General features: G+C 46.6%; 1 protein-coding gene across 2 annotated transcripts in view; it reads right to left on the reverse strand.

Annotated features, from left to right (window-relative positions):
- Lnx1 (ligand of numb-protein X 1) overlaps positions 1 to 14,218 on the reverse strand; it is a 106,908-nt gene that overhangs the window by 4,679 nt on the left and 88,011 nt on the right. For both annotated transcript variants that reach the window (XM_051170275.1, XM_051170276.1), the window contains 3 exons: positions 8,735 to 8,869; positions 6,931 to 7,108; positions 5,300 to 5,525 (listed from right to left, as the gene is read on the reverse strand). In XM_051170275.1, the coding sequence (XP_051026232.1) occupies positions 5,300 to 5,525; positions 6,931 to 7,108; positions 8,735 to 8,869 (539 nt within the window). The remainder of the gene's footprint in view (positions 1 to 5,299; positions 5,526 to 6,930; positions 7,109 to 8,734; positions 8,870 to 14,218) is intronic.

Here is a 14,218-nt window from a genome sequence, read left to right on the forward strand (position 1 = left end):
CTCCCAGATCGGGCTAGCTCTGCCACCTTCCTGTGGCTGACTCCCAGATCGGGCTAGCTCTGCCACCTTCCTGTGGCTGACTCCCAGATCGGGCTAGCTCTGCCACCTTCCTGTGGCTGACTCCCAGATCGGGCTAGCTCTGCTACCTTCTTGTGGCTGACTCCCAGATAGAGCTAGCTCTGCCACCATTCTGTGGCTGACTCCCAGATCGGGCTAGCTCTGCCACCTTCCTGTGGCTGACTCTCAGATCGGGCTAGCTCTGCCACCATCCTGTGGCTGACTCCCAGATCAGGCTAGCTCTGCCACCTACTTGAGGGCTCCCTGTGGTAACTGCTCTCCCTGCCTGCACTCCTGCTACCCTGAACAATTTGGGTCATGAGCAAAAAATCTCTAGCTGATACCATCTAGGCAAGGAGCTCATCCAGTCCAGTGGGATTAAAAACTATCTGTTCAAATGGGACTCTAGTTAAATGATCTGCAGCGCATCCGTGGTAGCTTTTTACTACTTTTATAGTTCATAACAGTAGAGACTTTATCAGGGTGTCTTGTCCTCTAGATTGCAGTCAGTAAAAGGTGTTTACTAGTACATAAGGGTGTCTATTCAACAGCAGCTCCAGACCTTTTTTTTTTTTTGAAGGGTCCACCCATTGTTATATTAAACATTAAAACCCACCATTTTACATATTAAATATAGGTAGGTTCAATGTATTTTTTAAAACAACTTTGCTCTTGAGATGATGTGGCCACTTGGTTTTTTTTATTGATGGGACTTAACAATCACACAGGGAAGGTGATGGAGAAATGGCAAGAAACTAGCATGAGTGGCAAGCAGCAGTGAAAACTGTCTGTGCTGTCCTGGTGCAAGTGTTGTTGCGTGAGCTTTATAGTGAAAAAAGCAAAGACATGAGTTACTAAAGCTAAATGCAGGCTTAGCATTCTCTTGGGGAAAGTTCTAACTTACTGTTGCATCGTGATTAAAATGGTCAAGAATGGTAGGCTCCGCTTGCAGCTCTGCCTTGTAGTGTGAGCATGTCACTTGACCTCTGAGCCTTAGTTTCCTGCTGAGTTACAGAGCATGTGGTTCTCACATGAGTGGAGAGTGCAGAGAACATGTGAGGCTCTCAGAAGAGACCCTGGCTCTTGCTCAGGCCTCAGAAGCGTTTGTTGCTTCATGGCTGCTGTTAACACTGCGTGGTTTAGATGTACGAACACAGTGGACCTATCATGGTGAAAATGTCAAAGATTTGAGCTAGGGGGCGGGGGTGGGGGGGGGAGTTGATGCTTGTTCCCTTCCCCTTCAATATTGACAATCCTGATTAAAATTGTTAGGGGCTTCGGGAGTGGAAAGGGTTAAATCCTCAGGCAAGAAGAGAAGTGAGTTAATGCATATTTCTAGCCTGCTAGTCCAGATGAGAACATGCTTTGAAGAACTTCCAGATGTGGGATGTGGGCCCTGAGAGCCAACAAAGTAAAATGCCATCAGTGTGCTCCGAGAGTCTCCTCCTGGTGACTGGTGACTGGTAATCTGTGTAGCTGGCCGAATGTCTGGGGCCCAGCATATACGGTACTCTCAACGGGTGCACTGCCAGTAGCTCACCCTTACCTGGTTCCTTAGCACCTACCCTTAACGCCTGAAGCTGACACCCACTGGTTTCACACAGCAAATGCCAGCACGGCATACTAAGGCCACCCTCTTCACTGGCATTCCTGCTCTCTGCTGCACTGCATCTCAGGAGAGTATGCCGTGGCTTTCTGAGCTCAACGCCTGCTGACACATGCTTTTTCACTGCCCTTAGGTAGCTGGCAAGATTGTATATTGGGGCAAATAGCCTCCCTCGCGCTATGTCGAGTGAAAGGAGAAGTGTATTTGTATTCGACATTTCTGTGCATGAATCGTAAAGGCTTAACTGTAGTCTAAATCTAACGATTCAGGTAAAATTGTTTGCCAAGGTGTGCTTCGGAATCTTACTGCACAAATGGCTAGAGACATGTAAGACAAGGCTGTTTTGTCAGTAAGGGCAAAGCTAGGCGTCTTGAGGCACCGAGCACTCAAGATTAGAGGCGTGACTGGATCCCCACCCTCAACCCCATAGAGACTGAGGCTACCCCACTGGAATTCATGTCTGAGATGAGGACAGGACTGAGGCCCGAAATGTGCCAGTGTAGTTGTATTTCCGGTTTCAATCTGGCAGGATGAAGATACAGTTCCCACTGTGCATTAGGCTTAGCTTACTATCAAATTGACTAGGGAAACTGGAAGCAGAAACACAGACCCCATCTTAAGCAAAGCTAAGAGGTGCATGTATGAGGGAGAGCTGCCTAAGGGTACAGAGCAACAGAGAGGAAAGTTGGCAGAGAGGACACTAGGACAGGAGAAGATGCAGAGACACACCAGAAGTGGGCAGGCAGGTGTCCCCAGGTCCAGCTTGGCAGAGAAGAAGACATGTGCAAAGCCGTGAAAACCCAAGCAGATACACATGTGGGAAAGAGGAGCCTGTGTATGGCAGGGCGTCATGCATGGCCTGCTAGGCTGACCTCAGTTGGTTTAAGAGAACACACAAACCCTATACCTGGAATGTGGCTTTGACCCTTTCTTTTATCAGCCTTCAGTAGACAGCTGCTCAGGAAACAAAAAAAAAAAAAAAAAAAAATTATCCCACTCAAAAGGTTGTTGAACCAATAGAGTTAGTAATGCTACACAAAAAGCAGGTGGGGAAAGGAAGCAGGAAAGAAAAAAGAAAAAAACTATTCACTAGAAAAATGTTTTTAAAAATTGAGAAAAAAAAAAAGAAAAATGTTACTAGAAATTCACTAGAAAAATGCTGCTATAGCGTATGAAATTGATAATCATATCGCTATGATTTGAAATACCTATGCAGCCATTTTCTATGCAAGAACAACAGCAAGAGCTCGGTGCTGACAAGATTTCAAAGATGATACCCGCATGGTAACACATGCCTATACTCACAGTTCTTGGAAGGCAGAGGCAGGAGTGTTGCTGCAAGTTTGAGGCCAGCCTAGGCTGCACACCAAGGCTCTTGTCTTAAAAAGAGTGGCAGGTAGAGAGAGGAAGGAAGGAGAAAAGGAAACCAAAGACAGTACACCAAGAAAGGAGTAGTGTACAGAAGGCGGACAGAGGGGAAAAGCCACTCAGAAACGAAAGTGGTCACAAAGGAAAAGCCATGTGACTGAACGCTGGGGAGTCGGGGAGCCAAGAAAACAAGCAAACAACTGAAACAGCTGAGAAAAACGGAAAGCAGATACCACGTGCGCACGTCTGGAGTCCCTCAAGAGCCCACATGGCAGGACAGTTCTATTGAACACTGGGTAAAAGGACCAGGCCTCATATGGAGAGAAGGGACCGAGATAGCCTGACCCTATCACAGGTGCCACCCACTAAAGACAAAAACCTGACACAACAGCGTGAGAGCCAGCTAACCTGCCACTGTGAACCTGCTGCTGCAGGCCGTGGACATGGATGATGCACTGACTATCATGATGCCTAAAATCAATGGTGGGCTTTTTTTTTTAAAAAGATTTATTTATTACATATACAGTGCTCTGCCCGCATGTACTCTTGCACACTAGAAGAGGGCACCAGATCTCATGATAGATGGTTATGAGCCACCATGTAGTTGCTGGGAATTGAACTCAGGACCTCTGGAAGAGCAGACAGTGCTCTTAACTGCTGAGCTATCTCTCCAGCCCCTGGGCTTTTTTTTTTAATATTCAAAAATACTTGGAACATACTCGTCACCATTGTGCTTGATTGATTGGTCTCTAGGCTGGGGCAGCAAACCACAGCCAAGCCCATGAGCTGTCGTGGATGTTGGATGGCTGCCTTTCATGTTACAGCAGCAGGGTGAGTGGTTGCTATGGCCGCGTACCCTGTAAGCCCAAGCTTGCCAGCAGTTTGCAGAGACAACTTCGGATACAGACTTTTCCCCCCGAAAAATACTCGTGACGTGGGTGGTGCTGGTTGCCTCCGCTGAGTGAACTAGAGGTTCAGGAGAGGAGACAGGCTCCCCACTCCCTCTGCTCTGGGACCTCTGACTTGCTCACTATGTCATTAAGTACTGACTGCAAGGAGGAAAAATAGGGAAAGGCCCAGGGTTCTGGAAGTCCCTGTCATCCTGGGATGCCATCATGTCACATTCCCTTTCACTCTTGGAGGAAAGGAGTGCAGTCCAGACATCCCGGCAAGAGCAGAGAACTGCGGCCATCGCCGAGTGGCTTATGGGAGAAGAGAGGAGCCATGGGTTTCCTGTTTTCTTCCCACACTAGGGAGCAGTGAGGAGAACAGCAAGATGGCTTTCAAACAAAAGATATAAATGGACTTGGCATTATAGTTCCAAAATTTCTTTTAAAGCCTTTTTTACACAATATAATAATCTTTTATTTAGGCTTAGCAGAGAAGCGTTTAAATGGCTCAATGCTCAGGGTTCCACTTACTAAGGACTTTTACAGATCTAATGATTTAAAAAATAATACTGTCAACTAGTGGAAACCGCAGAGGGAGTCTAGACCAGTTTGTATTTGAGGGTACTAAATAAATAAAAGCTACCTCTACTTTAAAGGAAATGTTTTAAAACCAAATAAATACCCGGTTTCCCTTATTTCATCCTATTCTAATATACCCATCATTAATGACAGTAGTTTTTAATATTTAAAAAACACATTTACAGGCAACCATCTAAAGGCCAGTAGATTTTATTCAGGCCCAGGGAAGCAAACATCAAATTTAACTGTCAGTAGTCAACTCATGTGCACAGTCAGTTTGTGGGGATCTCTCTGAAGTCATCGGGTCAGGTAATTTTATAGTTTGTTGCAAGGCTCCAATTATACCTCAGTAAAATGGTATGCCAGTTGCTTCCTAGAGAACTTTCCAGAAGAGTCACTGAAGAGAGATGGTCTGAGAAGTATACCCAGCTAGCAGATGCTTAACTCTGAAGCCTGGTGTTCTGCCATGCTGTTGTATGTCCAATCGGAGCTTCTAGAAGCCTATGCACCCCACTCATATCCATACAAAGGCAAAACCTGGCCTGAGCGGCTACGCCTCAGATGTGAGTGTGGAAAGACAGGCTGAATTTCTGTCAGTCAGTTGGACCCCCTTGCTAACTGCAAACACCTCAAGGAGAATGCCTAGAAGCTTTTCCACCAAGAAGAGACAGAATCATTTCACACAGCCCCACAAATAAGTCTGGGTCTTAGCAAGATGCTAGTCCCCATGAATATGCCCAAGACAGTGAAAGAGTGGTTTAAGAAATAGAATCCATAGTGGGATTAAGTTGGGACTCACTGTGGTAATTCCAGCCACATGACCCAGGATGGGGACCAGTCACCGGGCGGGGTCACGTTGTGGTTGGAGTCCAGGGATGCTGGGCTGCAGTCTCCCTGGGTCTCCTGTTCCTTGACTTCCAAGGCTTTGAGGACCACTGAGGAGGATGTGCTCTTCAAGATGGCAACAGCCTCTGTCCGGCTGACCTCTGTGAGCTCAATGCCATTCACATTCAATAAAATGTCACCTGCGGCCAGAGGAGCAGAAGCATCCTTGGTGAGTCAAATGGGATTCTTCCCCATGCGTGAGAAGATGGGGTCTGACTGGACATGCGCACAGGCTGAGGAGAGGTGTGTGCCTCTAGCTCATAGCGACATGAGGCTGGGTCTCGTTTAGCAGATGGTAAATGGAGCACATGGGCATGCCTAAAGATTGCCTGCCAACGTTTACCTGTCTCTGTACACAAAACAGCTTCCGTTACTCCTTAACCAAACACAATCTGCTCCAGTACTCACATAGAGCCAGGGACTGAGGCAGGAGTTAGTGTCTGGCCCAGGAGCCCAGGGCAGACCTGGGCTGGACCTGAGCATTCACAGAAGTGCAGTGCAGTCACTGTTTCTCGTCACTGGCCATCTCCGTGCTGTGCAGAGCTACCGTTACCCAAGTACCTTCTCCATGCAAAACCGGTCCTGTCTAGCACAGGCTACAAGTTCTATCATCAAGTCACTTCTCGTCAGACCTGATCATCCTCCACTCTGGTGCTTGCTGAATAGCAAGAGAAATTTAAACTGCGCCTTTCTACCCTTGCTTTTCCTTTATCTCCTGTTTGTTTGTTTGCTTGTTTTGCCTCTTATACATAATCTTTTTTTTATACACAAAATAATTGTAGACAAGAAGAAAATGACACGGGATGGCCTCAAATGCTTGCTGACTTAAAAAAGACGTTATCTTTTGACTGTCTGATTATGCCACCTAACCCCTACCCCGTGCAACCCATCAGTCAGTGTGACTGTACTTGAGAAACTTTTTTTTTTTTTCTTAAGTCTTAGCTCTTAAAAAGCACACCTGTCCCTCTACCAAGGTGATCTCTTCATGTGCTGGAACAGTGTTATGAACACATGCTTGCAGAGGTAGCTGGATACCTGCCTTTCCGTAGAGGCGCCCGGAACAGGAGTGGCTAACAGAGGTCCACTTCTCCCCAGTGAGCAGAAAAATTGCATTGAATTGAATTTATACTATTGGATCAGTACATAAACTGGTTTATCCCTTTTAGTCCACACAAAGTAGCACGATTCACAAATCAGTTTCACTACTGGATCGAGCTGGCAAAGAACTCCTTAGAATGCGTGGGACTAAATAACACTTTAGGAGCAATTTGCTCACCAGGGTAGCGACTGTCTGTTCATCCTGTGAAGTCTAGGGGCTCTAGCCTTCCTGGCAAAGCTGCCTCACACCCACTCACATGTACTGAGAGGGGTGACCTTGGACTACAGCCACACCATGCTCGTCCTGGTCAAAGAGGCCAGCCACCACAGCCAGTACCCTCTCTCGCATGCTCTCCAGGCTCTGACAGACCAGCTAGCTAACTCAGCGAGCTGCTCACTCCTTCGCAGGCTCTGCCACCCAGCGCCTTAGTTCTCTTTATTTGGTACCTGTTTTTATTCTTCCATCTCTGCTTATGACTCCTCCGGGCTCAACACTGATGACATAGATAGGCAAGTCCCAGTCCCTGTGTGATGCTCCCCCTCCAACGGTCATGCCGAGAGATTCGCTGGGGTCTTTTCGGACACTTACAACCTTCTCATGACAAGTGGCTGCAGGATGGAGGGGCTGAAGGCACAGACACAAAGAACATGGCACATGCGCTCACAAGGCATTTCCACGGACACACGTTCTGCAGTTTGCATCAATAAGATGGTAGTACTCAGTGTCGCAGGGAACACACAGAGACAACCACCACGTGACGGAGTCACAGCGTCACACATTGCAAAAGTTTACATCTCAAAATGGAATCGTAAATAGAAAGGGAACAGTCTGGACACCATGTAGAACTCTGAAGATTACAAAGAGAACTGTGTTCCAAATCTCTCCAGGGAGTCATCCATTTCTGCTAGTGGTAGGCCCACTTCTCAGAAAATTCACTGTTCATGTTTTATCAGTACGTTTTTCTTCTCTTTTTTTCCCCTTGTTTTCTGTACATTTTCCATATTTAAAATTACATCTATTTATGGTGTGTGTGGAGGTTGAGGGCGGGGTGAGCACATGCTGTAACATGCATGTGGAGGTCAGAGGACAACTCACAGAAGTTGGTTCTCTTGCTCCATTATGTGGGTCCAACTCAGGGATCAAATGCAATCTGTCAGGCTTGACAGCAAGGGCCTTTACCCACTGGCCATCTTGCTAGCCCAGCAAGCTCTTCTATGTTTAAAAAAAAATGGACCTGGGGCAACTGCTTGGTGGCTAGCATACTTGATGCACAAGTCTGAGGACCACTCTTCAAATCTTGTAGCCCTCATATAAAAGCCAGGCATAGAAAAGATGGTGGCTCATGTGTAATTCCGGAGTTCAGGGATCCACAGAGAAGGATGGCTGGCTAGACTAATCCAACAGGCAAGCTCAGTTAACATGGTCGACAACAAGATGTCATGCTCTGGCCTCTACGTGCACGCGCTCACACATGCGCATGCACACACATGTTTGTAAATACACATATGCACATGCACCCAAACCATGCACACATGCAAAACTCTGCCCTGCTTTATACATCTTGCCCTTTTTAGCTCTCTGTAAACAGCTACCCAGACATGGCCTGTGTTTCTGATGGCTCTTTGCTTTCCCCACCAGACAGGAGAGGGTGAGGGGGGTACGGGGGTGGGGGGAGTGTTTCAGGGATGGAGAAATCCAACCTCTGAGTAAATTCCTCAAGCTGGGTTTCCCAACTTGGATCATGAGGGGGGAAGTAAGACAGACAGAAGCTTTTCTGTCTTTTCTCCTCACTCCCTACTCTAGAAACTGTGACTTTCTCCCTAAAGGTGAGCTGCCTGATTTGTGATGAAATAGTTCATGCTGATTAAAAACTATGGGTCACAGCTGGGTGTGGTGGCGCACGCCTTCGCCTACCTCTGCCTCCCTAAGTGCTGGGGATTACAGGCATGTGCCACTACGATTAAAAATATGGCATGTATTTGATTTACACTAAAAGTCAGGTCCCCTTGGAGGATTGAAAGCTGAGATGTAACACTCTCCCAGCACCCTCCTTATCACTCTTGCTTGAATGGGAGACACCTGGTACCTCCCATGTATGTAGATGGGACTTTGGCCTTTTAGTTTCATGACTAGTGTTTCTTGAAATGATAAAGTCCAAAGATAGCCCTGAGACGCCTTAAAGTGAACACACAGCCTTCCCAAGTAAATAGCCCATTGCAGGAGCTGCCAACACGCCTGGCTGGGCCTCACCTTAAAAACCATGTTCCTCTCCCCTGTGCCTGGGGACTGCTGGCCATTGCTGATCCAGCCAGCTTCTTGAAAGATGTCCAGGCTGGGCTGTCGAACCTGGCGGGACACGACAAGGTGGACACGTCTTTCGCTGGCCTGGACAAGAGGACATCAAATTAGCCACATGCACAGGCCTAGCTCCAGGGCCTTACCAGGGTACCACTTTTGTTTTGACTTTATTTAACGTAAGAATAAAGTGTCTAGCTTTTTTTTTTTTTTTTTTTCTTTTTTCTTATGTAGTGCTGGGGCCTGATTCCAGGGCACCTGGGTGTGTACTGAGGTTCACTCCTAACCCCTCTAGATTTCTTTTCTTTTCTTTTTTTAAAAAAAAATGTGGTCCAGCCAGACAGTGGTGGAGTACACCTTTAATCCCAGCATTAGGGAGAAAGAGGCAGGCAGATCTTTGAGTTTGAGGCCAGCCTGGTCTACTGAGCAAGTTCCAGGACAGCCAGGGCTACACAGAGAAGCCTTGTCTCAAAAAACAAACAAACAAACAAAAAACCAATAATAGAGGCTGGAGAGATGGTTCGGAGGTTAAGAGCACTGTCTGCTCTTCCAGAGATCCTCAGTTCAATTCTCAGCAACCACAAGGTGGCTCACAACCATAGGATGGGATCTGGTGCTCTCTTCTGGCATGTAGGTATACACACAGGCAGAGCACTGTATATATAATAAATAAATCCTTTTAAAAAACCCATAATAATAACATGAATAATAATAACAACAAAAATAAATGTGATCCAAGCTGGAAGGACATATTTTTAAAGATGTATTTTATTTTTTTATTATGTGTATGTGCACATGAATGTATGGGGATACGTACATCTGAGTACAGGTGTCCTCCAAGGCCGGAAGAAGGTACTGAATTTCCCTGAAGCTGGTGTAAAAGTGGCTGTGAGCCACAGGGTGTGGCTGCTAGAAGCTGCACTGGCTTTCTCTGCAAAAACAGTGCGCACTTAACCAGTAAGCCGTCTCTCCAGCCCCCACTGTAGAGTTTTCGTGTCAGTGCCCAGCTAGTACTTTGGCAAAAGCATGAGTTATTTAACTTGAAACCGAGAGCTGAACATTGATTGCTTCAAGGCAAAAACCTAAGAAAGGACCGACTCGTGCAAGTCTGCGAAGAGACACCGTTACATCTTCTTCATGTGCTTTTAATGACAGCTCAGCTACAGATGGAGACTGGGAGCCTTTCTTATGCACCAAGGGGCATGGTGTGAAGTGCACACCAGAGTTCTAGATAAAGGGTCAGCAGTAAAGAAAGAGAAACGACATCCGAGGCAGCAACTCCGACACTGCAGAGACGGAAACACTGTGACTATCGCTAATCCTGATCCGCCAGTGCTTGGGCAGAAGATTCGGAAGAGCAAACACGTCACTTATTGGGAAATTACGAATTCACTAAATTACGAACTCGCTTTCTGCCATGGATCAGTCTCCTGTGTCTCTGATTGCAAGTGTCAGAACCCAGACATGCCAATCCTTAAGGTTTCAGATCTGCAGGGGAGACAGGCGAGCCCCTAGGCCTGAGGAACCCGTAGAAACAAGCTTGATTACCCTGACTGAAGTAGCCAGTGGATCCTCTCACTGCTCCAGAAAATCTCTTCAGTGAAAAGTGCTGATGGAAGAGGCTTGATTTGGTTAGAAAGGCACCTGGGGGAAACTGGGTTTCAAAACCAGAAGGGGTGTGCACGTGTCCTACACACACACACACACACACACACACACACACACACACACACACACACACACACACACACACACACCATGAGAGAGAGAGCTCATGTAACACATCACGCACAAAGCTGACACACAGAACCCAGGACTATGGGATCACCAACTGTGTTCAGTTCCTGGAAGAGAGTGTTATAACCCTTACAATCTCCCTCTGGATTGCGAGCCTCACTTGGCCTAAAAGGTTATCTTCAACAACTCTCTGAAGTAAGACTCCTGGGAAGATAAGTAGCAATAGACAGTCAAGCCAAAACCTCAGTCACTGAGCCCGAATGTGCTCTCTTATCTCTGTGGAAACTCCACTGTGGAGAAGGGTCTTGGCGACACTTTTGCTCTGGGCTGGAATTGTATCCTGCTTGTCTTGGACAGTGAGCAGTGCATGCTCTGAGCAACACCTTATAAGAAATGTGAGCGTTGGAGAATTACATATGGCTCAACTTGCTGGGCAAAAATCCAAATTGCCAAGGAGCAGCAGGCTATTTAATTCGGGGTTTTGAGCACACCATTTCTTACTGGGCTTTCAAATGCTGGCTCAAAGATGAAGCGTTGGCAGGACCAGCACCCCCAATAAATAACACTGGTATCAATTTACTTGCAAATAAATTCTCTGCAAGGCTGGATCTGTGGCTTTTACCAGGCAGCTCGTGAACTGTTCTCAGGGAGGCTATTCGGTGCATTTTCTTTCACAACCCTGAAGATATGAGGTGGGCTGATGTGTTTGTTCTGGCACTGGCTCTCAGCAGCTGGAGGCAGTCCTGAGAAGCAGTCCTGGGCACCAGAGTCTTTCTTTCCACTGGGGCGACTGAGATATGTGAAAGGGAAGACGAGGCAGAGGCACCAGAGGACGAAGGCAAGGGGACTCTTGGCTTCACACCCATATACATGCAGGAAGATGGGCACAGCAGAGCTGTATTTTAACGGGAAATGGTGGCTAGGAGGGCCAGTGCTAACTGCAGGCAGAGCAAAAGTCGATAGAGAACCTGAACTTCACAGTGTAAGCTTTTCGCCCAGCCGAGGGATTCCTCTAATTGTAAGGAAAATGGAAAGTGAATAAGGCATTTGCGCTGCTATGGGCACACACACACACACACACACACACACACACACTTCCCAAGCAAATGTAGTTTAAAAAGATTTTTTAAAAAACAAGATGTATGAGGTGCATCTAACTCTTCTAAAATCCCCGGAAGGAAGCAGCAGTCTGGCATCGACTGATTGTCCACAGATACTGTGGGAATGGCTGTTCCTACACAGTTTGTTGACCTCATTTCTTCTTCAATATTCAAATACCATCCTTAGTTCATGCAGCTCATGCTAACAAAGCCCTGGGCTTCATGGAGCTCCGACTCCATTAGTGTAGATACGCAGGAGCTGCCAGACATCACCGAGCCTACATTTTTCTCTAAGGGCCACGGTTCAATTCCACTGTGACACCCTGGTTACGCTGTCAATCTGTTAGTGTGTCCACGTCCCCCAAAACAGGGAGCTGAACTTCCCTAGGCAACATGTGCCTGTGGAATATAGTGCTAATTAGAAGGCTTGTCTTTAATTTGACCTTCAGTCAGTTCCAGCTGTATCCTGTAAGACAAACCCACATCATTGTCTACCATGGCAACCATCTTTAAAGAGAACTCACTTTTTCATCTTTGGTTCTTTTTGAGGCAGCTATTCCTATGCTCTTTGGTATTCACGTTGAAAATGTGAATCCTGACCCTACCCTAACGAAGCTGAGCAGGGCTGGCGCATAGAACTGGACCAAGGCGATGACTTCTAGTCTAGCCATCTTAGTAGAGTCTTCTTGCTAAATGGACCAACAGCACAGAGGCCATTGGGATGGAACCCCCTCCTCCCTGTCTTGTTACTTCACACAAAGACTACTGCCCCCATGTTCTACGGGGCCAAGAGGTACACACATCCATCTTCATCACTGACAACGCATTGGAAGATGGGAGAAAAATTGTTCAGGACTTCATAACAGCACAGCCTCTCTCTGAAACCGTGTGATGAAACATAGACCTTCCCTGGCCATCAGAACCAACTGCTAAGCTAGAAACATGCCAAGGTCACCAGGTCATCCCTGTTGACTATACAGACACAGCATACTGTATAACAAGGTTGGGGACAAAGTTCTTTCTTGGCTTTACCCTCAGGGACTTCAGAAATTTACATCTAGAATAAGTTAATAGTGCATGCGATGTTGATGGATGAACCGGTGAATGCAAAGCTAGAATTTGCCCACTGCTAAGGTTTTGGTACCAAGCACAATGCCTGCTGGCAAATTTTATTTTATTTTATTTTTTAAATCATGACTATCTTCTACAGGGTAGAACCTCTTTCGTGAGTTGAATGCCATCAGAGTCCGGTCACAGAGACAGAAAATTGAGGTGCTTTGAGGAGAGGTGATGAGAAGAGCTGAGTATTCTACCAGGGGTGAAAGAGAGAATTAGAGCAGACATCTGCCTACTTTTTGTAGTAGACCGTAGCTGCTTGTTTGGCTTCAGCTGCTCAGCATCACACTATCTTTTAGAACTAAGAAAGTGAGCCGGGAGTGGTCGCGCATGCCTTTAATCCCAGCACTCAGACAGCAGAGGCAGGCGGGCCTCTGTGAGTTCAAGGCCAGCCTGGTCTACAAATCCATTCCAGGACAGCCGGGGTGTATTACACAGAGAAAGCGGAGAATGAAGAAGAGAAGAAGAAGAAGAAGAAGAAGAAGAAGAAGAAGAAGAAGAAGAAGAAGAAGAAGAAGAAGAAGAAGAAGGTGGGGGAAAAGGGGAGGAGGAAAGAGAAATAAGACAGTGAGTGATGATGGAAGACACAGCTGGTAACTTATGGAGGGCCATACAGATGTCAATGACAAAGTTAAAATAAGATGTTGGTGCCTAAGTCCAGGATCTGCTGGCTGATGACAACAGGACAAAGATACCCCTCCGCCACAGCACAGCTTCTCTTCAGAGAGCTGGAGGTTACTACTCTCAGGAGCATTTCTCTCCCACAGTCAAGGAGTAAGCATGGGGGAGGGGGAGGCAATGTGTGGGGGAGAAAGGGCAGTGGGGTTTCCTGGCCATCTAACACTTGCACAAGCAGCTGCATATAAGACTCGTTCTCATAAACGTTAACTTGAAGTGCTCTATAGGCTTCCGAGTCCCACTTTCTCAAAAAAAAAGGGGGGGGCAGAGAGGGGAGGGATTTGAAGTCCTATTTAGTAATCATTTGGGCTTTGAGAATTGAGCATAAGCAGATTTAAGTTTAGTCTATGCACACTAAATTTACTATGGGGCCCTGTTAAGACAATTTATGTAAGCAGGGCTTGGATTCCACACGAGCTGATCTGATCTGTAGAAACACACACAGGCCTAGCAGGTCCTATTTCACTGGTGGTTCTTATTGGCTCCCAGGGACTTGAATGTTTAGATTCCCACATAAGTTCTGCCTTTTTCTTTTCCAGGTACAAAGCACAACTCATAAGCTGGAATCCTGTCTTTAGGGTAACCGTGGGCAACATGAGCAGGGCACTCTTTACTTCTGGGCTCTGTCAGAAGCCCCATCGCATTCTGTTTAACAGTTTGAACAGGCTGGCTTTCAGCTCTTGGATGAAATGACTATTATTTCATGCAAAAAACCAAAAAATCATACACATGGCAGTGTTACCTGAATGTTCCTACTTCCCCCACCACTATAAACTGATTGGATTTTTTTTTTTCAGTTTCTAGGGTT

Source organism: Acomys russatus, chromosome 28 (genome assembly GCF_903995435.1).
Source record: "Acomys russatus chromosome 28, mAcoRus1.1, whole genome shotgun sequence".
Taxonomy (NCBI): domain Eukaryota; kingdom Metazoa; phylum Chordata; class Mammalia; order Rodentia; family Muridae; genus Acomys; species Acomys russatus.